The 27,430-nt window shown below is 36.7% G+C and overlaps 1 protein-coding gene across 9 annotated transcripts in view; it reads left to right on the top strand.

Moving 5' to 3' along the window:
- The window catches only part of CEP83 (centrosomal protein 83), a 154,037-nt gene that overhangs the window by 106,995 nt on the left and 19,612 nt on the right, over window positions 1-27,430 (top strand). For all 9 annotated transcript variants that reach the window (XM_055095991.2, XM_008969968.5, XM_034934240.3 and 6 more), the window contains 3 exons: window positions 17,772-17,847; window positions 19,791-19,948; window positions 21,600-21,729. In XM_055095991.2, coding sequence (XP_054951966.1) covers window positions 17,772-17,847; window positions 19,791-19,948; window positions 21,600-21,729 — 364 coding nt within the window. The remainder of the gene's footprint in view (window positions 1-17,771; window positions 17,848-19,790; window positions 19,949-21,599; window positions 21,730-27,430) is intronic.

Raw genomic sequence — 27,430 nt, 5'->3', positions numbered from 1 at the left:
TTTGGTTTCTCTTTGCATGGAGTGTTTTTTTTTTCCCCACTTCGTTTTCAGACTATGTATGTCTTTATGGGTGAAGTGAGTTTTGTTTAGGCAGCTTATATTTGGGCTTTGAGTTTTTATGCCTTTACCCAGTCTATATGTCTTAATTGGGGGATGTAATCTGTTTACATTCAAAGTTATTCTTGGTAGGGAAGGACTTAGTCCTGTCATTTTGTTAATTGTTTTCTGGTTGTACTGTAGATCTTCTGTTTCTTTCTTGCTCTCTTAATTGTTTATCTTTGTGGTTTGGTGGATTTCTGTAGTGACAAAGTTTGATTTCATTCTCATTTGTGTATCTATCTGCTCTACTAGTGAGTTTTATACTAACATGTTTTCATGATGTTAGTCATTGTCTTTTCATTTTCAGTTGTAGGACTCCCTTAAGAATTTCTTGTTGAGTAGGTTTAGTGGTGATGAATTGTCTCAGTTTTTGCTTGTCTGAGAAAGACTTTGTTTCTTCTTCATTTCTGAAGATAGTTTTGCTGGGTATAGTATTTTTGAATGGAAGTTATTTTTCTTTCACTACTTTTGAGTATATCATTCTGTTCTCTTCTTGCCTGTAAGGTTTCTCTTGAGAAATCTGCTGTTTGTCTCACGGGGATTTTCTTATATATGACTTGATGCTTTTTTCTTGTTGTTTATAGAATTCTCTCTTTGATTTGATTTTTGATGTTTGAGTATAGTATGCCTTGGAGAGGACCTTTTTGGGTTGAATCAGTTTGGGGTCTTTGAGCTTTTTGGATTTGGATGTTCATCTCTCTCCTAAGACTTGGGAACTCTACAGTTATGATTTTGTTTACAACGTTTTTGATACCATTTCCCATCTCTTATTCTTCTGGAATTTTTATAATGTGAATATGTGTTCACTTAATGGTGTCACATAAGTCTCATAGGCTTTCTTCATCCCTTTTATTCTTTATTATTATTTGTCTGACTGGATTATTTTAAAAGACCTGTCTTAATGTTCAAAAATTCTTTTTCCTGCTTGATCTAGACTGTTCCTGAAATTCTTGATTGTATTTTTAATTTTGTTCATGGAATTCTTCAGCTCCAAGGATTCTGTTTGGTTCTTTTTTATGATATCTGTGTCTCTCACATTTGTCATTCATATTATTTTTTCCTGATTTCATTGAATTTTCTATCTGTATTCTCTTGTATCTTTCCAAGTTTCCTTAACATTGTTATTTTTAATTTCTTTTCAGGCATTTTTTAGATTTCTTTTTCATTAGGGTCTATTACTGGAGTATTATTGGGTTCCATTTGAGGTGTCATGTTTTCTTTTTCATGTTTCTTTTTTTTTTTTTTTTTGAGACGGAGTCTCACACTGTCACCCAGGTTGGAGTGCAGTGGCACAATCTTGGCTCACTGCAACCTCTGCCTTCCAGGTTTAAGCGATTTTCCTGCCACAGCCTCCCAAGTAGTTGGGATTACAGGCACCCACCACCAAGCCCAGGTAATTTTTTGTATTTTTAGTAGAGACGGGGTTTCAGTATGTTGGCCAGGCTGTTCTCAAACTCCTGACCTCGTGATCTGCCTGCCTTGGCCTCCCAAAGTGCTGGAATTACAGGCGTGAACCACCACGCCCAACTTTTTTCATGTTTCTTGTGTCCCTATGTTATGGGTGCATCTGGTAGAATAGTTGTCTCTTTCTATTTTATGGAGTAGCTTTTGTAAAGAAGGACCTTTTCCTGTATATTTGTCCTGCAGTATTGTTTGGGTAGTTGCTTTGGCTTTGTTTCTATATTAGTACAGTAATGTAGTCTCCATATGATCTTTGGCTGTAATTCATGTCAGCAGTGTCTGCAAGTACCTCAGTGGTCTCTGCTGTGAGTTTTTGTAGAATGAGTCTCATGTCTTTGGTGTTGATAGGGGCCTCTAGGTGGAACAGTTCTCAGGCCTTGGGTGTTGGGTGCTCATTGGGTATGGTGGCTTTGCCAGTTGTGGGGTGGAATTGCCAGTGGTGGCTGTTGCCATATGGGCCCATCATTGGTCCCTACAGGTATGTGGGGTGCATTTCTGCTTCACCAGTTATGGGAATGGGATTGCTGGCAGTGGCTGGCAGCTAGTTCTTAAACCCTAGGGGCTGCATGCACCAGTGCCCTTGGTCTTGGAGGTGGCCTCCCTGCTGTGCTAGATTGCTTGTTCCTTTAGGTCTACTATATCAGCTCAGGTTCTGGAGTTTTGGCTTTACTGCTCTGTGTAGCTGAGGTTGTGGTGTTGGACCCTTTTATTTGATTGTGGCATGATTACAGTGGGACCCTTCAGATATGGAAATACCAGGTCTGTTGAACCCCATGGCAGCATGTATTTCAGCATTGGCTCGGTTCTCAAAATGGTGCCATGCTGTAGCAGCTTGGGTCACAGGGAGTGGGGGGACCCAGTGTGTGTTCCTTCTCTGGAGCAATGTAACCATGTGGACTCCAAGCAGCTCCCTGTACCGGATTCAGGGCCTGTTAGGACTCTAGGGCTCTTCTGTAGCTAGGTTTACACATGTCCACAGTGGTATTAGGGATTGCTAAGGAACTCCTACCTACCATTTCTCACACAATGGGGAGTCTCTCTTGGTTCTGAGCCAATCCTGGCTGGGTGCTTTGCTTTCTTCTCTATGCTGCCATCTCAAGTCTCCATGATTAAGTGGATTTTTTTTTTCTCTTTCATGTGAATTCTGTTGTTCTCCCTTAGAAACTCTTACCTGAAGTGCAGTTATTTACTTGTTATTTTGGGCCTTTGTGGAAGAGTGTTGGTGCTCTAGTCAGTCATCTTAATGATGTCTTCCTCATGTTTTTTTGATAGTAACCATCCTGATAGGTGTGAGGTAGTAAGTATCTCATTGTAGTTTTGATTTGCATCTTTCTAATGATTAGTGATGTCGAGCATCTTTTAATATGCATCTTTTTTGAAAAACAGCTAGTCAAGTTTTTTGTCCATTTAAAAATTTTATTTTTTATTCTTGTTTAGTTTTTCTCTGTATATTCTGGATATTAATGCCTTATCAGATACATGATTTGCAAATATTTTCTCCTATTCTGTAGGGTTTTACTCTGTTGATAAGTATCTTTTGTTGCAGAAAAATTTATTTTCATGGAGTTCATTTTGTCTGTTTTTTTTGTTGTTGTTGTTATTGCCCTATGCCTTTCGTGTCATATCCAAGAAATCATTATCAAATCAAATTCCATGAAGCCTTTCCCCCATCTTTTCTTCTAAGAGTTTAGTTTTAGGTTGCACATTTAGTCCTTTGATCTATTTTAAATTAATTTTCCTATATAAAGAGAGGTCCAAGTTCATTCTTTTATATGTATGTATCCAGTTTTCCCAACACTGTTTGTTGACAACATTGCCCTTTCTTCATTGAATGACCTTGGTACTCTTGTCAAAAATCATTTGACCCTATATGGGGGGGTTTATTTACTCATTCTGTATTCTATTCCAGTTGCTTATATGTTGGTCTTTATGTCAGTGTCACACTATTTTGATTATTATAACTTTGCAATAAATTTTGAAATAAGGAAGTATGAGTTCTCTAGTTTTGTTCTTCGGGATTATTTCATCTACTTGGGTTCCCTTGAGATTCCATACGAATTTTAGGATAGATTTTTCTATTTCTGTACAAAATATTGGGATTTTGATAGGAATTGCATTGATTCTGTAGATTATTTTTGGTAGTATTGACATCTCAACAATATTAAATCTTTCAATTTATGAACATGGGATGTGTTTCCATTTACTTATATCTTCTTTAATTTCTGTTAGCAGCGTCTTTTAGTTTTCTAAGTATTTCACCTCCTTGGTTCAGTTAATTTTTATGTATTCTTTTTGATGCTATTGTAAATGGAATTATTTTCTTCATTTTCCTTTTCATAGTATTCATTGTTAGTGTATAGAGATGCAGCTAATTTTTGTTTGTTGGCTTTGTATTCAGCTACTTTGCTGAATTCATTGTCTTTCTCTTGCCTAATAGCTCTGGCTAGAACTTCCAGTTTCATGTCAAATGGAAGTGGCAAAAGTGGGAGTACTTGTTTTTTTCCTGATCTTAAAGGAAAACATTTCAGTCTCTCACCATTGCTTATGATACTCACTGTGGCTTTTTCATATATGGCTTTATTATGTTGAGGTAGTGTCCTTCTATTCCAAGTTCGTTAGTTTGTTTTATCATGAAAGTGTGTTGAATTTTGTCAAATGCTTTTTCTGCATCAGTTGAGATGATCATGCATTTTTTTCTTCATTCTTTTAATATGGTGTATTATTAGGTTGGTGCAAAAGTGATTGTGGTTTTGGACCATGAATTTTAAATCAGTGTAACTAGGCTCAAACACATCTTTATTAATCAAAATAGGAACCATTACAGTCAACACATTTTTGCCAGTGAGAAATAAGTTTATTCTTGTAGTATAAAAATCCATGCTTCGGGATTCTACAAACTTTTTTTCTTTTTTTTTTTTTTTTTGAGACAGAGTCTTGCTCTTGTCACCCAGGCTGGAGTGCAGTGGTGCAATCTTGGCTCACTGCAACTTCCACCTCCTGGGTTCAGCGATTCTCCTGCCTCAGCCTCCCGAGTAGCTGGGATTATAGGCACCCACCACCACACCTAGCTAATTTTTGTATTTTTAGTAGAGACGGTGTTTCACTATGTTAGCCAGGCTGGTCTTGAACTCCTGATCTCAGGTGATCCACCCACCTCGGCCTCCCAAAGTGCTGGGATTACAAGTGTGAGCCACCACACCTGGTGGGATTAGACAAACACTTAGAAAGCATTTTCTGCATCCTGCTCGTTGTGGAAGCATTTTCCCTGCAAAAAGTTGTTGAGATGCTTAAAGAAGTCATAGTCAGTTGGCAAGAGGTCAGGTGACTATGGCAGATGAGGCAAAACTTCGTAGTGCAGTTCGTTCCACTTTTGAAGCATTGGTTGTGTGGCATACAGTTGGACATTGTCGTAGAGAAGAATTGGACCCTTTCTGTTGATCAGTGCCGGCTGCGGGCATTGCAGTTTTCAATGCATCTCATCGATTTGCTGAGCATACTTATCAAATGTAATGGTTTCCCTGGGATTCAGAAAGCTGTAGTAGATCAGACCGGCAGCAGACCACCAAACAGTGACCATGAGCCTTTTTGGCACAAGTTTGGCTTCGGGAAGTGCTCTGGAGCTTCTTCTCCATCCAGCCACTGAGGTGGTCATTGCCGGTAGTCGTATGAAATCCACTTTTTGTCGCATGTCACAATCTGCTTGAGAAATAGTTTGTTGTTGCATAGAATAAGAGAAGACTACACTTCAAAATGACGATATTTTAAATTTTCACTCAGTTCATGAGACACCCACTTATCTAGCTTTTTCACCTTTCCGAATTGCTTCAAATGCCAAATGACCATAAAATGGTTGACATTGAGTTCTTTGGCAGCTTCTTGTGTAGTTGTAGAGGATCAGCTCCAATGATTGCTCTCAATTGGTCATTGTCAACTTCTGACGGCTGGCCACTATGCTCCTCCTTTTGAAAAGTAGACCTCTTTTTTTAAAAATTTTTTTCTGTTTCAATGCTTATTTCCCCTTTGTTATTTTTTGTTCTATACTTGTGCTTTCTTCCTTTCTTTCTTGATCAAGTCAGCCACTGCTTTGTGTATATATATATATATTTTTGTGGTAAAATATACATAAAATTTACCATTTTAACTATTTTAAAACATACAGTTCAGTACATTCATTTAAATTAGGATTTTGGTTTATTTATTAGATCGACTGGTTTCCCATTTTCTAACTCATTAATTTCTGCCTTTATCTTCTGGTTCTTTGCCCTTAAAAAGTTTCTATAGTTTTATTGTTATCATTTAATGTACCTAAAGTAAAATTCATCCATTTTGTATACAGTTGTACAATCCTCACCATAATAAAAATATGGAATAGTTTCATCACCCCAAAAGTTTCTTCATGTCTCTTTATAGTTGACCTCCTTTCCTGAGTCCCAACGTTAGGCAACCTGTGACTTATCCATGCTCTGAGTGTATCAGTGGCCCATGTCTTTTTATTGCTGATTAGTATTGTATAAATGTAATATGATTTATTTATTCTTTTGTTGGACAAATGTTGGGTTGTTTTTAGTTGGGGGCTATTATGAATAATGCTGCTGTGAACATTCATTTACAAGTCTTTGTGTGGAAATATGTTTTTATTTCTCCTTGTTAAATACCTAGAAATGGGATTACTAAGTCATATGTTAAGTATATATTTAATTTTATAACATACAGAAATACTGTTTTCCAGTGTGGAAACACTTGAGAAGTTTTTTCATTCCAACTAGCAATATATGAGGATTTTGTTTGTTTTACATCCTTACTGACACTTGTTATTTTCAGTCTTAATAATAATTCTAATTGGATATGTTGTAACATGTCACCTGTGGTCTTAATTTTATTGTCTCTGTGACTAGTGGTGGTTAGCATCTTTTTGTGTGCTTATAAGCTACTTTTGTGAAGTTTCTGTTCAAATATTTTGGCCACTTTTTACATTCAGAAGTTATCTTATTGATTTATAATAGTTGTTTATGTGTTACGCATAAAAGCTCTTTCTTAGATACATATTTTACAGATATTTTCTCCTTATCTATGACTTTCCTTTTCATTTACTTAATTGTGTGTGTATGTATGTGTGTGTGTGTGTGTGTATGTGTGTGTGTGTGTATATATATATATATATATTTATTTATTTATTTTTTGATACAGGATCTTGCTCTGTTGCCCAGGCTGGAGTGCCGTGGTGCCATCTCAGCTCACTGCAACCTCCGCCTCTTGGGCTCAAGCGATCCTCCCACCTCAGCCTCCTGAGTAGCTGGGACTACAGGTGCATGGCACCGTGCCTGGCTAAGTTTTATATTTTTAGCAGAGACAAGGTTTCTCCATGTTTCCCAGACTGGTCTTGAACTCCTGAGTGGTGTTTTTTCCTGTGTTTTCACACCACAACACAGAAAACTTCTGTGACCAAATGTATGGATTTCTACCCATCAACAAGCAAGCATTCAGTTCTGCAGTGGACAGCAGTCTGACATCTTCTAATCTAATTTGATTCTACTGCTCTCTACATGGAAATAGCATCAGATCCTGCGGGTTGAAGGCTTGGTCCCACAAGATTGCCACCATTTCAGACACCAGTCTCACTTTCAGGACTCTGGACCTTCTGATCGACCAGGTTTTTAAGTTGGGGTTTCCATAACCTTCTCTTTCAGCTAAATTTACTAGAGTGGTTCACAAGCTTAAGGAAACACTTTATGTTTCCCAGGTTATTGAAGAGGATTTTTTTTTTTTTTTGAGACGGCGTCTGGCTCTGTCACCCAGGCTGGAGTGCAATGGCGTGATCTCAGCTCACTTCGGATACAAATAAACAGCTAGATGAAGAAATAATAGGCCAGGTGCAGTGGCCCACGCCTATAATCCCAGCGTTTTGGGAAGCTGAGGTGGGTGGATCACCTGAGGTCAGGAGTTTGAGACCAGCCTGACCAACATAGTGAAACCCCGTCTCTACTAAAAATACAAAAAAAATTAGTTGGGCGTGGTGGCAGGTGCCTGTAATCCCAGCTACTCGGGAGGCTGAGGCAGGAGACTTGCTTGAACCTGGGAGGCAGAGGTTGCAGTGAGCCGAGATTGGCCATTGCACTCCAGCCTGGGCAGCAGAGCAAGACCCCGTCTCAAAAAAAGAAGAAGAAAGAGATATAATAGGGTGAGATCTCAAGGGTCCAGAGCTCAGGAGCTTCTGTTCCTGTGAAGTTGGAGTGTGCCATTCTCCTAGCACATGGGTGAGTTCTTGTTTACCTTCATGTAATCCTCCATGAGTTCAGCTGTCTGGAGGCTTGCGGTACCCTGTCCTCTTGAGTCTTTTTTGGAGACTTCATTGGATAAACATGATTGAAGAATGGACAATCGTATGGAAATCTTATTGGACAAAAAGGGCGTGATCTAATACTAATAGACTGTGCAGAGAATTGTAACAAGTCCTGTGCATTTAGATTCTTCTTGGCCCCTCTGTGTAGCATTATTTCCTCCTGGGTAAGGAAGGGGCAGGACCCCTTCAGAAATGCAGGTCTTATGACCTGCTGTCTGGTAAGGTAATTCAGAGGATTTTTTTATGACCAGTTCCAAGACAGAAAGATGGGGGAAGATTGGAGTATATTTTTAGTGTGTGTGGCCTGCCTTGGAGAGAAAAAGGCGCAGGTAAAAGGAGGACAGAAGGTCAGAGAGAGATTCTGTTTTCTGAGGCCCAGAGCACCCCAGTATTATAACCAAAGACTGTCTTTCGCCTTTATCACTCTGAAGCTGTTCTGAAGCTGCCTCCCGAGCCATAAACAAAGGGCCTAATACGGTAACAAAGATACATGTATTGTTTTAGTCGCTTAGGAAATGTGGACAAGGGCTATGGAAGTTACGAGCCAGGAACCATGAATGTAAACCCATATGTATATGTAAACCAATATATATACATCATAATACCACACCACTTTATCAATTTTTTTCTTGTTTGTATTTTTTGTGTTCTCTTCAAGAAGTCTTTGCCTAATTCTGTGTTAAAAAGATATTTGTTTTCTTCTAAAAGATTAATATTTGGTTTTTACCTTTAGGTTTTAAGGTCTAATTCATCTTAACTTTTATGTGGTGTAAGGTAATGGCACACATATACTTTTTATTTTCATGTAGGTATCCAGTTGTTCCAGCACCATTTTTTGAAGACTATCTTTTCCCTCATTGAATTACAGGTGTGAGTCTATTTCTGGACTCTGTTCTATTTTACTGATCTTGTCTTTACACCAGTATCATACCATTTTGATTACTGTAGCTTTATAGTAAGTTTGGTTCAGGTAGTGCACGTCCTCTACCTGGTTCTTTTTTGTCTAAATTCTTTTGGCTTTTCTAGGTCCTTTGCCTTTCAAATATTAATTTTTTAATCAGTTTTTTATCTTTTTAAATTCTTGTTAAAATTTTAATTGGGATTGTATTGGATTTTTAGGTCAATTTGAGGAGAATTGTTACCTTAACAATATTGAGTCTTCCAATCCATGAATATCATACATCTCTCCATTTATTTAGGTTTCATTTCTTTCATCAGTGTGTTGCAGTTTTCATTGTATATATCATGTTCATCTTTGATTCAATTTTATTTCTAGATATGGTATAAATGGAGTTCATTTGACTTCTTAATTGTTCGTTGCATATAGAAATATAGTTTACTTTTATGTATTGATCTTGAATCCTGTGACTTTACTAAAGTCACATATTTTCTAATAGCTGCTTTGTTGATTTCTTAGAGTTTTCTAAGGTCATGTTGTATACCTTGGGCTTTCTTTTAGTTTACTTTGTTCATTTGGTTGTTTTTGAGTTGAGAATTTAATTTTACTACAGTTTATTCTTTCATTCTTATTGGTAAGAGTATTTAGTGCTAATAATTTTCTTCTCATCACTGCTTTACGTGTATCCCATAAATTATATAGTGTTTTAATTATTATTTTTAAAGAAATTCACTAATTTTAATTTGCATTTTTCTTTCTGCCAAAGAGTTGTTTAACAGAAGATGTAGTAGTTTGCTAAGTCTGCCATAATAAAATACCACAGACTGGGTGATCAAACAACAGGAATTAATTTTCTTACAGTTTTGGAGACTAGAAGTCATAGATTAAGGTATTGCCTGGCTTGGTTTCTCCTAAGACCTCTCTTCTTGACTTGCAGGTAGCCACCTTCTTCCCACTTTGTCCTCACATGGCCTTTTCTCTGTGCCTTTGCATCCCCTCTTGTCTATCCTTTTTGTAAGGACACTAGTCATATTGGATTAGGGCCCACCCATATGACTTTAACCTTAATTGTCTCTTTAAAGGCCCTATCTCCAAATGTAGTCATATCTTGAAGGAACATGTTTCAGTCTATAACAGAAGGATTTTTAATTTCCAGGTAGGAGAACCTTTTTAAAAAGTTAATTTCTAGTTTTATTGCATTGTGATCACAATATTGTTTGTACTCTTTCTGCTTTGTGGAACACTCTGATGTTTCTTTGTAACCTAATCTATCAAGGGCAGGACTAGGGTAAAGCAAGTGAGGCACCCAGGGTGCAAAATTTAAGGCGACAGTCTCACGTGCTGACCCTGCACTTGCAGGAGTCTTAGAATGGGTGTCTTCTTAAGTTCGCATTCTGGACATGTCACATGCCCAGCGACTATAGAACTATAGTCACTTAGTCCCATAGTATATGTCAGTTATTGTGTTACGTAAACACATGGAGTCTTATAAGAGTATGAAGTTCTATATATATATATGAAGTTCTATATATATATACATACACACACAGACATACATACACACATATGTGTCTGTACACATAGGATCTACCTTGTTAACTGCGATGTTTAGGTCTTCTGTATACTTGCTTATTTTTTGTCCACTTGATTTGTCTTGTACAAAGAATGATATATTAAAGTCTCCTATTATTACTGTGTTTCTATATGTGACTCTTTGTATATCTTGTAGTTTTTGTTTCATAAAGGTGAGTTTCATGGTATTTGGTACAGAATATAAATATTCATAGCAGTTCTATTTTAAGTGTGAATTGTAGCTTTTATCATTAAAAATTGCTTTTTTTGTCTTTTTTTTTGCTTGACTTGTCTGATACCATCACCACTTCTGTTTTCATATAGTTTCCATTTGCCTGGTATACTTTTATCCTCTTATTTTTAAATTTTCTGAATCGTTTTGCTTTTTAAATGTGTGTTTTATATGTAGCGTTTAGTTGGGTCTTGTTTTGTGGGCCAAATTTTAATAAATTAAACATTTTATTTTAATGGGCGAATTAAGTACATTCACATGCAGTGAGCCCTTGCCTGCAAAGATTTGCAGGCGGGAATGGGAGAGATCACTTGCTGGGATTTGGTATTTTTTCCTTCATTTTACTTAGTTACTTTGAGGTTTTGGGCATTTTCTGTCTGCCAGTTATGCTAAGGGTATGGTTTTGTGTGGCTTTATTTGTTCTCTTTGCTTTTTCTGTATTGTTTTTGCAGAATATATGGATAACACAGAGCTAGACATCTGCTGTTATCCTCAACACTTGGAAATGCTTTATGTCTGCTTTTCAAATTCTAATATCTTAGTGACGTCTCTAATTATATAAAGTTTGAGTGGCTTTTAAAAATCATGTTCATTAAGTGGTAGGCTATGTTTTGAGACAGAGTTCTTGATCTGCATTACTTAGGAAAGAATTACTTCAGGCAGAGGTATACTTATTATTTACTTAGGTTTTATAACTTTATTTAAATTGTTAGTGGCTGTGATTCTAAAAGCATGAATCTGTAATAGATTTTAAGAACCAATCTTGTCTGTCCTTTTGCTTTTAGGTGGGTACGTTTTTTAGGACATATTCAAGACAGGTCGTTTTTAAATCTCTCTTTGACAGTCTCCAGAAAGTAGGGGTAGACTCTCCCCAGGCATCCTACTCTAATGTTTTATCCTATGATAATCCCACAGTTTGGCCAGTTAGAATCTTTTCTGTTAGAATTTAAGCCTGTTTCTCCTGCTTTGGGTTTCTGTTGCCATAGTGATAAAATGTTCAGCATTCTGTCATTACTTGAACACAATAATGAACTTGACCCTTAGGTTTTGTTTTGTTTTGTTTTTTAGTTTTTTGCTATATAAAACAGCTTTCATTCCTTTAGCTTTTCTTAAATGTGAATAATTTTCTATTCTGTTAGTCACATTGATAATTTTTCTTTGATTCCTCTGGAGTTTCACTTACAATGTGTAAATGACCTCAACTTATTTTAAAATAAAGACATAGTAACCAACATAAAATCTAGCAGGATTAAATTCACACGATTTGCGTGGCTTTTTTTTTTTTAATGTTCAACAATTGTGGTATTTTTTCCTTGACAGTTATGATTTACTGATTTATAAGTCCAGCTACATCGACCAGGTCTATTTTGATCATTCATTAAAATGGTCATAATTGCAGCACCTCCTATTTAGATAACCCATGACAGATTGGAGACTTATCTGTGGAGCAAAAGGTCTTACTAAGGAAATGGAAAGTATAAATCATGCAAAGCAGAAATATCCATTTATTTACAAATAATATATATCTGTGATAAGTAGATATTAATCTATTACATATTAATCACTGCTTTGACAGATCCTTTATTAATTATATACCAGTCTTTTCTTTTGATGAAAGTGTTTTTTTTTACCACTAGCTTATCATAGTGCCAAGAGTAATAAAAATTATTTTTATAAAAGTACTGTATTTCAAAAGGCTGCTCCGCTGCACATTTATTCAATTTGCAAATTAAAACCATGTAAAAATTAAAGGAGTTTAAATATAATAGAATATGTAGTCAACTTTTGGTTATGACAGCAACGCAACTCCAACTAATGCAAGCAAACAAAAGGGACTTTCTTGGTTTACGCAATTGTGGGAAAGATAAGGGTTTTGCTGGTTTCAGGGACACCTGGATCTAGGAACTCAAATGCAATTAGATAATAGTGACTTTTCTCCTCCTTTTCTTTTATTCCTCCTCTCTTATTTTCTCTCTCCTCTCTTATTATCTCTCTCGTTTGTCTGCTGTCCTATCTCTGTGATGCTGGGAACATATGTTGAAGCCAAGAGGACAAAGTTCTTGTTAGCAAACTCAAGTTTAAAAAGTCTAGAGTCGAGGCTGGGCGTGGTGGCTCACGCCTGTGATCCCAGCACTTTGGGAGGCCAAGGCGGGTGGAACACCTGAGGTCAGGCATTTGAGACCAGCCTGGCCAACTTGGTTAAACCCCATCTCTACTGAAAATACAAAAATTAGTGGGGTGTGGTGGCAGCCACCTATAGTCCCAGCTACTCAGGAGGCTGAGGCAGGAGAATTGCGTGAACCTGGGAGGCGGAGGTTACAGTGAGCCAAGATTGTGCCACTGCACTCCAGCCTGGGTGACAGAGTGAGACTCTGTCTTAAAAAAAAAAAAAAAAAATCTAGAGACAAGTTTGGGTCTAGTTCACATGCTCATCCCTGGACCTACCACTGCGACCATGGTATCAGGCACTCTGGCTCAGCTAAGGTTATATGCCCATGTCTCTGTGTGGAGTGGGTGAAGGAGGAGGAAGTAAATGATATGCAGTTTGATATAATAGCAAATAACCAAGGGGAATAGCAATAACCAAGGGAAAGGGAAGCTGAACATTTATGATATCCTGTAGTCAATACCCCCTTAATTTATTTTTTGCGTGGCTTAAAGCCAGGGCTCTTATTTCCCATTTGGGGCTTTCTGTTTTTTTCTTGAGCTTTTAATGAACGTTTAAATTTCATCAGTTTGGATTTCTTTGCTGCCAGTGTTGTATATTTGCTTTTTTAAAAACAAACCAAAAAACTATCATTTAATATATCCACTTTTCTACTTAGACTGCATCTTGAAAAGAATTATATTGGCCCATTGGACACATTTTCTCCTAAGAATTTAAACTGTGAAGTAAGGGATGAAAGGATATGTGTCAGTGTTTGAAGGACCAGGCAGGGCTGTGGCATGTCTTTGCCTGTGATTCCTATCAATTATTGTATCCTGGTTTCGGTTTTCTAGTTCTTTTTTGAGTGGGTTCTTATATTCTTTCAGGAAAGTTTATTTTTGCTAATAATGGCCAGTGTCAATTTCCAGTGCTCACAAGCAAGAACCATGCTTTCAGAAGGTTGGTATAAGAAGGCTACTGCCATTCTCATGAGACTTGTAGGACTCTTTGACAGTAGAGAAATCACAGTAGAAAAATACAACTTCTATTGTTTGCCCTGTATGTTGCTTCCCTTTGATAGCAGAGACTCACATTAAATGAAGCCAAGAAGTTACATTAGAGCCTTTGCTGCCCAATATGATATTACTAGTCACAGATGACTGTTGAAACCTAAATTTAAATTAGAATTTTAAAAAATTAAAATTCAGTTTCTTCAGTCACATGAAGTACATTTCAAGTGTGCACTAGCAACATGTTGCTAGTGACTATCATATTGGAAGGCACAGATTATAGAATATTTCCACCATCAAAGAAAGTTCTATCAGACAACACTGTTGGAGTATAAACTCAAGGGTAGGCATTCTGTCCTTGTTATTTTCTGATGTATCCACAACACTTAGAATGGGCTTAGCATGTATAGGTACTCAATAAATATTTGTTGAATGTCGAAATAGCATATATTGGGAGGCCAAGGTGGGCAGATTACCTGAGGTCGGGAGTTCAAGACCAGCCTGACCAACATGGAGAAACTCCGTCTCTACTAAAAATACAAAAAATTAGCCGGGTGTGGTGGTGGATGCCTGTAATCCCAGCTACTTGAGAGGCTGAGGCAGGAGAATCACTTGAACCCAGGAGGCGGAGGTTACGGTGAGCTGAGATCACACCATTGCACTCCAGCCTGGGCAACAAGAGTGAAACTCCATCTCCAAAAAAAAAAAAAAAAGAAAGAAACAGTATATATCAGTATATCGGCTGCCTGCCACAGAAGACCTAGACCATGATCCTTACGGTTGACTTCCCTGTACTTTGAAGGGAACTTGAAATAGTTCCATCTTAATGTTATTCCAAAGTTTCCATTTAAACTTATTCATAGCTACATTTTCTGTTGTAACTTGGCCCTCCAGTTCACCTACTATTTCTGCCTTCATAATTACTTCAAAAGTATAAAGTACTTGATCTCATAGTTAACTTTTCCCCCAACTTACTCATCCTTCACCCTCTGATTTCTCCCTATCACCTACTCATTAAAACTTTTAACAGTTTCCACTGTAGCCTCTGGAATCCCTATTCTGATACCAATAACTTTTTTTGCAATCTCAACATTTTTTTAATGCCTCTCCCCCTACTGAAAACTGCTTTCTTCCTCTCATGGCATATAACCTGGAACGCCTTTTAAGTAGAAATTACTCTTCCTTCCTCTCTCCTGCAACAGGAGACCAAGAAGAGAAATGAGCATTTGTAAGCCCCGTTTGTGCTTCCAGTTCATTGTTTGAGTATGGTTAAAGTGATTTTTTTCTTTGATATTTGTGGCATCCAGTTTTATACCTGTCTTTTATCTCTTGCAGTTAATGACCTACAGTGTATTCCTTAACAGTCGCTGAGGACTTTGATATCTGGCTCAACTTTTTTCTGTTTTCTGTTTCTCTTACCATCATTCTTGGTGACTATGTATTCATATTGTTGAACTACCCAACACCTTAGCCTTACAGTTTATTCTATCTGCACTGTGGCATTCTTTTATCTTTATTCTACTTTAGCATCTTGTACACCTAGACGCTTCTTGGACCTTGTCGTCACCCAGAACTGATCACTTCAAAGACATAAATATCTTTTCTTTCTCTTATCCATGCTCCTGTCACTGAAGATACTGAAATTAGTAGTCTTTGGACTTCTCTTTTTCTTCCAGCCTATTAACCTGGCTCCCTTGCTTCCTTTTCAGCTTGGAAACTGTTCGATGTTCTTACTTGTACATAAGCTAAGGATATGAATTTTCTCAACTTCTTGCCATCTTATAATTCCGGTACCTTCATCCATTCTCTCCTCCCTTTCTATTTTGAAAATGTCCTTTTCCCCTTTACTTCTTAAGTGAACAGTGCTTTTAATCCCATTTCTCTACTTCCTCTATACTCTTCGTCACCTGTATCTTTAATTTCTCTATCTCGGACTCTTATTTTTCCTTCAAGATCTAGTTCAAATTGCATCTCTTTTATGTAGCCTTAACTTATCCTCTAATGAAAGTTAATTGCAGTTTTTTCTGTTTCTTGTACGTCTGTTATAAGGTATATTTTCTTTTGACTTACTGTGACACACCTTGAGTATTCAAAACCTAATAAAAAGAGATACTGTACTTTACTCCTAAATTTACAGCACTGTCTTTTGAAACTATCTGCCTTTTTGAACTTTAATACCATTAGTCTTATTCCTATCTTATTTATCTTAAGATTCATTATCCCATAGAATCCTAAATGTAATGATCTTAAATCATGGACTAATTTTCTCCTAAAAAAAAAAAGAGTTTTAGATTCTAACCCACTACTGCTTCAACAAAATGACCTGAAGGAAGGTCTTGTTGTATATCATCTTCTATAGTCTACCACAATGGTGCTCTTACTTAGTTCATATTTTCATTTAGTTGTTTTCCCCATCCTTTCATATTTTAATGAATTTTCAGATACTCTACCATTGGTTTCTTTGGCTTCAGCTTTTGTATGTAGGGCACTATTGTTTCTCTTCATGTCTGTGTAACCTATATAGAAAGCATTAAGCCATAACTTTCTTAACTGGGTCATGTTTCTTGTTAATTTACCAATTGTATCCAGATTCTCAACTGGAGCTAGGATATACTTAGGGCCTAAGTTTTCTAACTGTGGACCTGAGCTGGGACCCACAGTGTTCTCTGTTCCATTTTCATCTTCATGATTTTGTGGAAAGAAACCTTTATAAGTCAGTAACCTAAAAGCCCCAAGTTAGCCACCCTGCTACCTGAGAGGCTGAGGCAGGAGGATTGCTTAAGCCAAAGAGTTTGAGCCCAGCCTAGGCAATATAGTGAGACCACATCTCTTATTTAAAAAAAAAAAAAAAAGGCACCGAGTTGATAACATTCATAAACATTTAATGGAGGAAGTGCACAGAAAGTTTGAATGAGTAATCATGTAGCTAGAATTATGAAATAAGAATGTGACTGGTACTGACGGTGGAGCAAAAGGAAAAGGACTGGCCCTCTTTAGATTTATCGTTTCTGGCATTTGTATGTAAACGTCTCAGGAAGCAATGGGTCATATCTTCAGGTTTTTTATGTTATATTATCCAATCATCTCACACATTTAAACAGCTAATCCATGATTTGGGTTGGTTCGTTCAGTCTGCCAACAAATGTTTATTGAGTCCTTATTGTGTTTAAAGCACAGACCTAGGGTCTTGAGAGTGTTGTCTAGATAAATACATTCTACTTGGGCAGATAAGACATGCTAATAATACCAAGCTATAAATAGGTGCCAAGTGAATTATATTTGAGATAGGCGTTTGAAGAGTTTTGAAAGGGAGGAGGCTGAAGGGCCTATCCTGCCAAACCTAATTAGTGTAATGTCTTCCTCATGAGGTTACTCATTTGGTCACTAGAGCTGCTCTGCGTTTTAAGGCTCTGGCTGTAGATGTATTATTCCCTTTGAAGAGTCTGCAAATGTGTAAGTATTCATTCATCTCAGGGATGAAAAGCTCCGTAAGATATTTTATAGAATACAGGATGGTGTGTTGTATTAGTTTTCTTTTAAATCTGTAGCCTTGTAGAAGGAAAATGAAGTAGCGTGTGTCTGAAAGAATTTTGTAAATTGTAAAATACTATATGGGTGTAAGTTGGCCTCTCCTAAACTAGACTACTTTCTGATACCTTAGCAACACATTCTATAATTTTCCATGAAAGGCCACTTTTTCAGGCTGTTCTTTATGTATATCAAAATCCTACCTGTCAGGTTTTTATCCATGTAGCGTTCCCCAGTACCCCTGGACAGACTTGATTTCTCATCCTCTCTATGCCCCTAGTTTGTAGATTTTCCTATCACAATAGCAGTAATTTGTTTTACATTTTTGTTATACGTGAACACAACCTAGTTTCTTGAAGTCTCAATCTTTGGTTGTGTTTGTGCTCTGGTGTCAAACAGGCATTCAATAAAATGACTCTTTAATTCAGTGAAATAAATGAATCATGGATTCTTAATAATGCCTTTTGTTGGGTTGTGATTTTTAGGTTAAAACTTCAGCAACAAATTGTGACTATTGAAAATGCAGAGAAGGAAAAAAATGAAAATTCTGACCTAAAACAGGTATGATTTTAGCGAAGATTTTCCTTTTATTTTTTCAAGTGCTTCTTTAAATTTATGTTTTGCAAATTTTTAAAAAATTTTGCAATCAGTATTTTTAGAATCTAACCACAATTGGTAACATATTGTTGGAGGTGATGTGTAAAGATAAAATGTTTTAAAATGTTTAAACTTCTATACTTTAATAAGCTTCTTTGGCTAACTGCTATTATTCTTAAGATATATATATATATTTATTAAATGCTGTGGCCCATGATAATTTTTAATTAGTTATAAGGACAGTATTTTAATATTCAGAATTTTAAAAACTCAATAGAAATATCATCCAGGTTTTAAGTTACTTGTGTGATTGACTTGTAACTTTATATCATGAGGTATTTTTTGCTATATCCCTATGAAATCCAAGATTTGTATTTATGGAAGGAAATTTGTGTTTATAATTAAAGTTATTTGGGTTCAGGAAAGATTTGTATAAAGTTGGGTAAAACATGGAAGAGTGATCTTTTCTGAATTCTATTTTCTTTTTTGTTGTTTTTTTCCCTATAAATTATGAAGTAGGATTCCATTTTTAGAATTCATGCTCATATGCGAGTTGGTACTGCTTTTCATGTGCAGTTATGGTTTCTAAGTCTTAACTAGATGGACATAACGTTTGATACTCAGAAGTTATTTAGTATCATTGGCATTTGGGCTTTCTGTCATGCTATGCATGTGGAGAGGTATTAAGCTCTTTGAAGGTTGCTTATTCAAGCAGCTGTAATACAGATTTAATATTTGCCACTCCAGTTAAAAATAAAGAGTGAATAGTTCTACATGGATAAATGTATTCTAAAATAGAAATCTGAGACATACCGTTTAGTTTTATTCTGCTAAAAATTGCTCTGTGGACCTTCAGAATCCTATCTGAATTGTTTTGTTACCATTAGGAAGTAATGAGATTATTACCCATTTATTTAGTTTATTATATAAGAATCTTGTTTCTTTTTACCCTTGAATCTCATAATAGGTTCTTTTGATCCCTGTCTCTTGACTGTCTTTGCTTTGAAATGTCTCTCAGAAAATGGCTAAGAGAGATAAAAGGAAGTGAAAGGAAAATAAGGACTTTTATTGTTTACTAATTGGTAAAATAGCTTGTGGGGGAGGTATGTGTAACTGTCCCAAATAAAGAGATTTGGATATAATTTAGAAGAGTGTGAATCTTTCTAGCCTGTTAATCTGTAACTAGACTTCTTATGAGAAAAAGTACTCCCAGATAAAGGTAAATTGGGATGGAAAAAAAGCTGTGAGTGACATTATGTAGTTTGGTAAATGGCTGTAGAGGCCAAGGAATCTATAGCATTTATTAGATTTCCCAGAGCATCTTTCTTCTGCCCAGCACTGGACATACAGAAGGTTTGGAAACCTTTTAAAAACAATGTGAGGAGTGATCCTTCCCACATTTACACTGAACAATTTTGATTGCTCGGAGAGTAGAACTTCTGGAAGGTTGCTGATCTCAGGGTATGTGGGAAGAGGAGGATGGATTTTTTTTTTAGCTGCTTTCCCAGCTGACTTGCTTTTAAAATCAGTTTTTTTTCCTAGGAGGTGAGGAGAAGGCTAGAGTGGTAGGAGACTCACTCTAATCACTGGATTCCCTTTTCTCATCTCACTGCTAATCCCCCTGATAACCCTTCTCTCCATTCCCAATACCTCTCCTGGCCTGCATATTTTGGAAAGAAGAGGGAGGGGACTCAGTGACTGAGGAATATAGTTCTTGATAGTCTCTGATTATAATAAGAAATGCTCCTGGGTGCTGCTATTTGTTATTTCCTTTAGGGGTCATCTTCAAGGACACACCAGCTTGAGGGTGCATTTGCAAAGGGAGATGCTTAGTATCTTCTGCTTCTCTCATACCTTACCGCATTTATTTAGTGGGCTTTAATTTATCTTCTTTCTTCTCTTTTAAGCAAATCAGTAGTTTGCAGATCCAAGTGACTTCACTTGCACAGTCAGAGAATGACTTGCTGAATTCAAACCAAATGCTGAAGGAAATGGTGGAGAGATTAAAACAAGAATGCCGAAATTTTAGAAGCCAAGCTGAAAAAGTGCAACTAGAAGCTGAAAAGTAGAGTTTGCTCTTTATGTACAAACTATTTTTTCTTTTTTCTATATAACATGTAGTTATTTTAGTAATGATTCCAATGTTGATTATATTTTAGAAACTAGTTACAAATACACTTTAATAGTGTACAATGGTCTACTGAGGTAATAATGTACTTTATGTTTTTATAGAATGAACTATACTGACTCTTGAATTGTTTTAAAAAAAATTAAGACATTAAAATTCTGACAGCATAGTATTCTGAAAAACCTCAAAGAAAACTTTTTTTATTCATTGATTAAACCAAAACATTTCTTCAAAAATCTATTCTGAATGCCAGAGAACAGAATGGGTTTTTTGTTTTGTTTTGTTTTGTTTTTGATGTGCAAAACTTAATTCCTTGAATTAGAACTATCTTGGATTTTCTTTGAAAAGCTAATTTATTTGTTTTTTTTTTTTGGTCTTAAAATTTGTTACTAGTAGACAGTATGGAGTAAAACTGGTAGGGATAAAATGATTGTGGTGATGTTCAAGATCTTATACCCTCTGGAAAAATTTGTTTAGATGTGGTAGAACACTGTACTATTTTGTATTTGCTTTGTCTTTATAACATGTTGGCCTTGTAAGTAAGTTTTTATTTTAATCTACAAAACATTATTCTTTTCAAATTTCTTCTTCTGAAGGCCACCATGCCACATAAAACTGTATTTCTTCAGTTTTTCTATTATTACATATTCAAAGGTTTGTCCATGCTTTTTTATATGGGGTTGAATTTCAAGAAAAGGAAGTAAGCAAGATAAATGTCCATAGCATGTGACATTTCAGTTGATCCAACTTATTTTTCTTTTATTTTGTAAAAAACAGAAACATGTGCTTGGATTTCTCAAGTGTTTGATTGAAATGAGCTTAATAATTCTAATGACAGTATAGCTAGCAAATTTAAGTAATTAATCATTGGTTTCTAAATAATATTCATAGAATTGCATAGAAGAAAATAGCTGAACTAAGGGTCAATGGAATGTGATTTTAGTTCCAGCTAAGATACTTAAAATCTTGTATGACCTTAGGCAAGTAATCTAACTTCTCAGGGTTTGTTATTTTCATTAGTACTGCCTATAGTAAGAATACTAAAAAAATCATATAAAGTATGCAGAATAGCTTTAAAAATATAAGTTGTTATGATGTTATTTTAAGATATCATTTATATGCATTTTACTCTAGTCAGAAGACATACTGCATTAAGATTTGATACCAGGCTTGATTTTCTTAAACCAAATTTATGAGGACAGATATTTGTAGTTTGATGGTTATTATACTTCACATCTGGTTATCAAGTGTGTGTCTTGCCATTAACTAGATGTGAGCCCTTAAGTTCGTTAACTGCTCTAATCCTCAGTTTCCTCATTTATAAAATGGACAGAAGTATAAAGGTGACAGAAATACCTAACTCAGGATTTTTGTAAAGAACACATAGTTTTCTAAGTCCAGTGCCTTATTCATAGGAAGTACTCAGTAATGGTGGGATTTCCAAACAAGTGGCCATACAGGAGGGCCTGCAGTTGGATAATTAAGAATGTGGTCAGACAGGTAGTGAGTTTGCTTATACTTGTGATAATATCTATTTAATCCTAAGAACTTATTTAACTTCCATGTTTTACATACATTCTTCTGACAGGACATTGGAAGAGAAACAGATACAGTGGTTGGAAGAAAAGCATAAGCTTCATGAGCGTATCACAGACAGAGAAGAAAAGTACAATCAAGCTAAGGAGAAACTGCAGCGAGCTGCAGTTGCCCAGAAAAAGGCAAGTGGTTCTTATGAAAGTGATCTCTGGCCAGGCATGGTGGCTCACACCTGTAATCCCAGCACTTTGGGAGGCGGAGGCAGGTGGATCACGAGGTCAGGAGATCATTGAGACCATCCTGGCTAACACAGTGAAACCCCATCTCTACTGAAAAAATACAAAAAAATTAGCCAGGCGTAGTGGCGGGCGCCTGTAGCCCCAGCTACTCGGGAGGCTGAGACAGGAGAATGGCATGAACCCGGGAGGCAGAGCTTATAGTGAGCCGACATCGTGCCACTGCACTCCAGCCTGGGTGACAGAGCAAGACTCTGTCGCAAAAAAAAAAAAAAAGAAAAAAAAAAAACAGCAAAAAAGGTGATTTCTATGGAGTAAAATATAATTAAATCTTTTTTTTTTTTTTTTTTTTTTTTTTTTTCTGAGAGTCTGACTCCCATCACCCAGGTTGGATTGCAGTGGTGCAATCTTGGCTCACTGCAACCTCCATCCCCTGGGTTCAAGCGATTCTCATACCTCAGCCTTTCGAGTAGCTGGAATTATAGGCACGTGCCACCACACCCGACTAATTTTTGTATTTTTAGTAGAGACAGGGTTTCCCATGTTTGCCAGACTGGTCTCAGACTCCTGACCTCAAGTGATCCTCCCACCTCAGCCTCCCAAAGTGCTGGGATTAACAGGTGTGAGCTACCGCGTCCATCCTAATAAACTCTTATAGGAGAATAAAGTATATAGTTGAATCTGAGATTTTAGTGATATGTTTAATTTGATATATAAGCATGACATTTTGCTGTCAACCTTGCAGAAATAAATTGGGAAAATCCAAACCGTCCAGCAGGTTTGTTTCTAAATTTTGTATGTAAGTCAGTTGTTTTGAGCTGACATGCATTTTTCCATACGGAAGGTGTTTTTCAGAGTGGTAGTTTCCAGGCCATCCCATGGAAGTCATATTTAACACATTCTCCAGTTAAATTATAGTGTGATTAAGCTTGTTTCATTTATACCTAATATCTGTTTTATTGCTTTTGTGGTTAAAAGGCTTTTTTGTTTCCAATTCAGAAATACAAGAGCAAGTATTTCTTTGCTCCAGCAGGAGGAAATGGGACTCCCTTGGTTTCTGAAACTGCCACAGGAGTTCCCACAGCATTGTGATCCTTTTTAAGTTTTACCTTTGCAGACATACTTTTCTCCAGAACCTAACTTTGTTTTCTTGGAAACAATCCAGGGCATCATGGAAATAATGTATCTAGATGGATCTTCTAAATCAGTGACTTAACAACTTTTTTCTATTTCAGCAAACCCAAGAATAATAGAACAGATCCCATTAGTAACCATGACTTATGGTGGTGATTAAGGGAGGGGAAGGACATGGTAATCTTTTCAACAGGATTAGAGGAAGAGGAGGGACATGATAAAGTGTGTGTGTGTGTGTGTGTGTGTGTGTGTGTGTGTGTGTGTGCGCGTGTTATATGTAAAGTCCCACAAATGATTTGAGTTGTCTTCATTTGATAAATTCCCTTAATAGTAGCATTTGTTGTGGAGAGGAGAGAAGATCTGAGGTGAGAGGAAAATGCTTCTAGGTGCAGGAACCATTATCTTAATATCTGTTTATTGGAAAGGTTAACTGTTTATATTTGGATAAGAGAAAATAACTGTAGATCGTTCAGTTATTCTGAATTTGAAAACCACACAGCAGTTCCTAGACCCCTTTTTATGTAATTGGATATCACTGCCAAATGTTGCTGATGGTTGGAGTGACAACATGAGTAGTCTAAAAGTCATTCCTTCTCTACTTTCTTGGTCTCTGAATATTACTTTTATCTTCTCATAATGCTAGAAGTAGTATTATTGGAAAAACAGCATTTATTATATAGGGATCCCAGTGTTTTATACCAAAATATGCACACTTGTTTGTTTTTCTGTATATGTCACTTTTCTTCCTTTCTGTCGATGTAGGTACTGAAAAGTGTATGAATATTAATGGGATTTCAGAGGATTGTTTTATGACCTATGAACTCAGAAATCCTACTGATTTTTGTTTGCACTGTGTTTGAAGCCTAGAAACATCTGAAGCCGTGTTACAGCAAGAAATTTTAAGAGCTAAATTTTGAGGCTTTAGGAATAAGTATCTTACAGATCAAATTCTAATTATTAAGGTTAGTTTGGGTTGAATTCTTTTGAAGCAAAAGTGACACCCAGTGGTGAGATTATCAGCTAATCGTAAGTATACCAGAAGGAGTGGAGGAGGTTATATTTTTAAAAATCTACAAAATATAGCCAGACCCCATCTCTATAAAACATGAAAAAACTGTGCATGGTGGCACATGCTTGTAGTCCCAGCTACTTGGAAGGCTGAGGTGGGAGGATTGCTTGAGCCCAGGAGTTCAAGATTGCAAAGAGCTGTGATGGCACCACTGCCCTCCAGCCTGGATGACACAGCAAGACCCTATCTCAAAAAAAAATAATAATTAAACAAAAAAAACCCAAAACACTACAAAGTAACATTTCATTAGTATTGTGACAGGATGAATTTTTTTTTCTACTGAAATGTCTACCAGATGATGAGTGTGAAGATAGTAGATAGTCATTTTACTTTTTAAAATGTGATCTATGGATTGTGATTTAAGTCATAGTGAAATTGTTAAGGTCAGTTCAGTGAATGATTATGACCTAGAGTTGTCCTACTATGTGGGACACTGCCCTAGGAGCTTACAAGTTTACATCAATTAAAATAGAAAAACATCATGTGTAACTTAGAAATACAATTAAAAAGTACATAAGTATGTATAATTTTAGGACTGGAAGGGATCTTAGCATTCAAATAGCTTTTACAAGTTAGCAACCTAAAGTAGGAGGTACCCAAGATTACTTAACTAGTAAGAATCAAAATTTGACTAAAATCTACATGTTTCTGTTCTCAGTCTGGTGCTCTTTCCACTGCGCTGTTAGGCTTTAATTTCCTACTTTCCTTGATTCCAAATACTTTACAACTTTTCGCTTAATATAGCTATGGTCCATATGAGTCGTTTCTTATGTCAGAATAATCACTGTAAATTAATTTAACTCATACCCTTTTCCCATTCAAGTTAAAGATAATGCTTCTATTTGACCATTTTGGCTATCAGATTACATAAATATAATTCATAAGAGTGCAACAGACTTCTTAGATTCTTTAATGCCAAAAGTCATAGCATTTTTTGCCGTAAGATGTAACAGAAGTCACAAATTATGAACCCAGTGCAGAAATAATCCTTTGGAGTTGCTTTCCTGTGAAAAGTTCTTTTTTCCCTGAGGCTGGGTAAGATGGCTCGCTGCCATCTGTGTTTACTCAGAGCTCCAAGCTCCTAAGCACAGAGATTGTCATTTCTGCTGTTTTTAAGTAGTCTTTGGTGTAAATGATGTTTTGTTGTGTTGATTTGTTTGGAAAAGCTTGACCAGGATCTTGAGTTGGGATGCCCTTCTATGACTGATACATACAGAGAGAGTGTATTCCCCCCACCCCCATTGAAGAGAGATCTCTTGAAGTGAACACAGTGAGTTGGGGTTTTTTCTTTTTTCTTGAGGAACCTGAAATGACAACTTGTTAATTTTATTCTAAGGTATACGTCTCTGAAATAATTCTTGGTCAGATACTATTATGAATGTTTTCAAAAAAGAGATGAATCATAGTCTTGAAGTTGCAAAATATCTGATTGAATATGTTGTGTGGCCTAGATTACACTATACACTGGGGGGAAATAGAAGCCATGATTACTCCTTGGCTTTGATAACTATATAATCTTGCTGGAGAAATAAGATAACATGCAAGAAACACCTAAATAATCCCACTAGTCACTCCTGGGTGATTTATGCGGACTCTAAAGTTTGAGAACCACTGTGCTAGACAGACAAAAGTCTGAAGACAAGGAGACCAGTTAGGAAGCTGTTATAGTAAACTTAAAGTGAGGTAAGAAGTCTAGAATTGGGGCTTGGAATATAGGAATGAAGGTAAAGCGTGACTGCCAGAGGTATTCCAAAGGAAAAAATAATTGCAGAATATATTGGTAAATTAGAAAGAAAACTATGAAGTATTTTAGCTGTGAGAAGATGTAAGTGGAGTTATGATAATGGATTGAAGAATGTCAGTTGAGTAGAAAGATAAAAAACACATGTCAGATAGGAAATGATGGCAGTGCATCCATGTAGACATGACGTAGACTCTTAAGTAAAGATATTATATAGGTAACTAGAAATAATAGAATGTGAAGTACAGAGATGAATAATTCAAATTAGAGAAATATAATTAGAAACTCAGGATTTTGCAGATCACTGAAGAATACTAAGTTTACTTAGAACGAGGAGCTAGGTGTGGTGGTGAACAGAGGTAGAAGCTATATTGTGATGTTATGGGAACCAAAGGTAAAGAAAGGTATCAAAGATAAATGGTCATTAACATGATCATTGAAAAAAAGTTAATTGGATTTGACTAGAGGGTGGTAAAAGGGGAATCCCAGCCTTAATTCTTATATCTATATTGTTTTAATTGTTCTATTAGTCCTTTGTGTCATAATGTTTATAACACTAAGGCATCGATTTGACTATCCTGTGATTGTGTTGGACCACTCAAGTAAAAATTAGAATCATTCCTTTCCACTAATTTTACCTCTGGACTTTGCATTTCTTTCAGTAGAAGTTATTCTTCCAGTCACTTAGGCTTCAAACCTGTGATTCATCCTGAGGTCTGCCTTATCTCCAAATTTAGTCAGGCACTATATTAGTTTCCTAGGGCTGCTATGACAAATTACCACAAACCTTGTGGCTTAAAACAACAAAAGCTTATTCTCTCACAGTTCTGGAGCCTAGAAATCTACAGTCAGAGTGCCAGCAGGAGCATCCTTCTTCAAAAGGCTCTGGAGGAGGATCTTTTTTCATGCCCCTTGTGTAGCTTCTGGTAGTTGCTGGTAATCCTTGGAGTTCTTGAGTTTTAGACAGGCACATCACTCTGGTCTCTGCCTTGTCTTTACATGATGGTCTCCCTGTGTATCTGTAGCTCTGTGTCCAGATTTCACTCCTGTTATGTAAGGACACCAGTCATAGTGGATTTAGGGCCCACTCGAATCCAATCTAACTTCATCTTAACTTGATTACATTTGTAGACCCTATTTCCAAATAAGGTTACTCTAGGGTGTTTTCCAATACCAGCAATCATTTCTTTGTTCTCTGGATACCAACCAGGTGTCCAAAAATTCAATTCTGAAACTATCTACCTGGAGTTAGAGTCAGATCCCACAAGTTAAACGGCTCAGTCCCACAAGACTGCCCCAACTGCAGGCACCAGTTGCAAGTCTGAGTCACCTATATTCTGACTGACTAACTTAGGGGTTCCCATGACCCCCTCCTCCAGTTTGATAATTTGCTAGAATGGCTCACAAAATTCAGGAAAACACTATATTTACCAGTTTATTGTAAAGGATAAAAGTCAGGAATAGCCAAATGGGAGAAATGCATTGGGCAAGGTGTTGGGGGTCGGGGATTGTGGTGCAGAGAGCCTCCATGCCCTCTCTGTGTGAGCCACCCTCCCAGCAAGTCAATGTGGTCACCAGCCCGGAAGCTCTCAAAATCTCATTGTTGAAGAGTTTCCAGCCCCCTCCCCTTCTTACGGGTCAGGGGAGTGAACCTGAAAGCATTCACCATCTAATCACTTGGTCTTTCTGGTGACCAGCCCCCA

Source organism: Pan paniscus, chromosome 10, assembly GCF_029289425.2.
Source record: "Pan paniscus chromosome 10, NHGRI_mPanPan1-v2.0_pri, whole genome shotgun sequence".
NCBI classification, from domain to species: Eukaryota; Metazoa; Chordata; class Mammalia; order Primates; family Hominidae; genus Pan; species Pan paniscus.
This window is presented reverse-complemented; position numbering and strand designations above follow the sequence as displayed.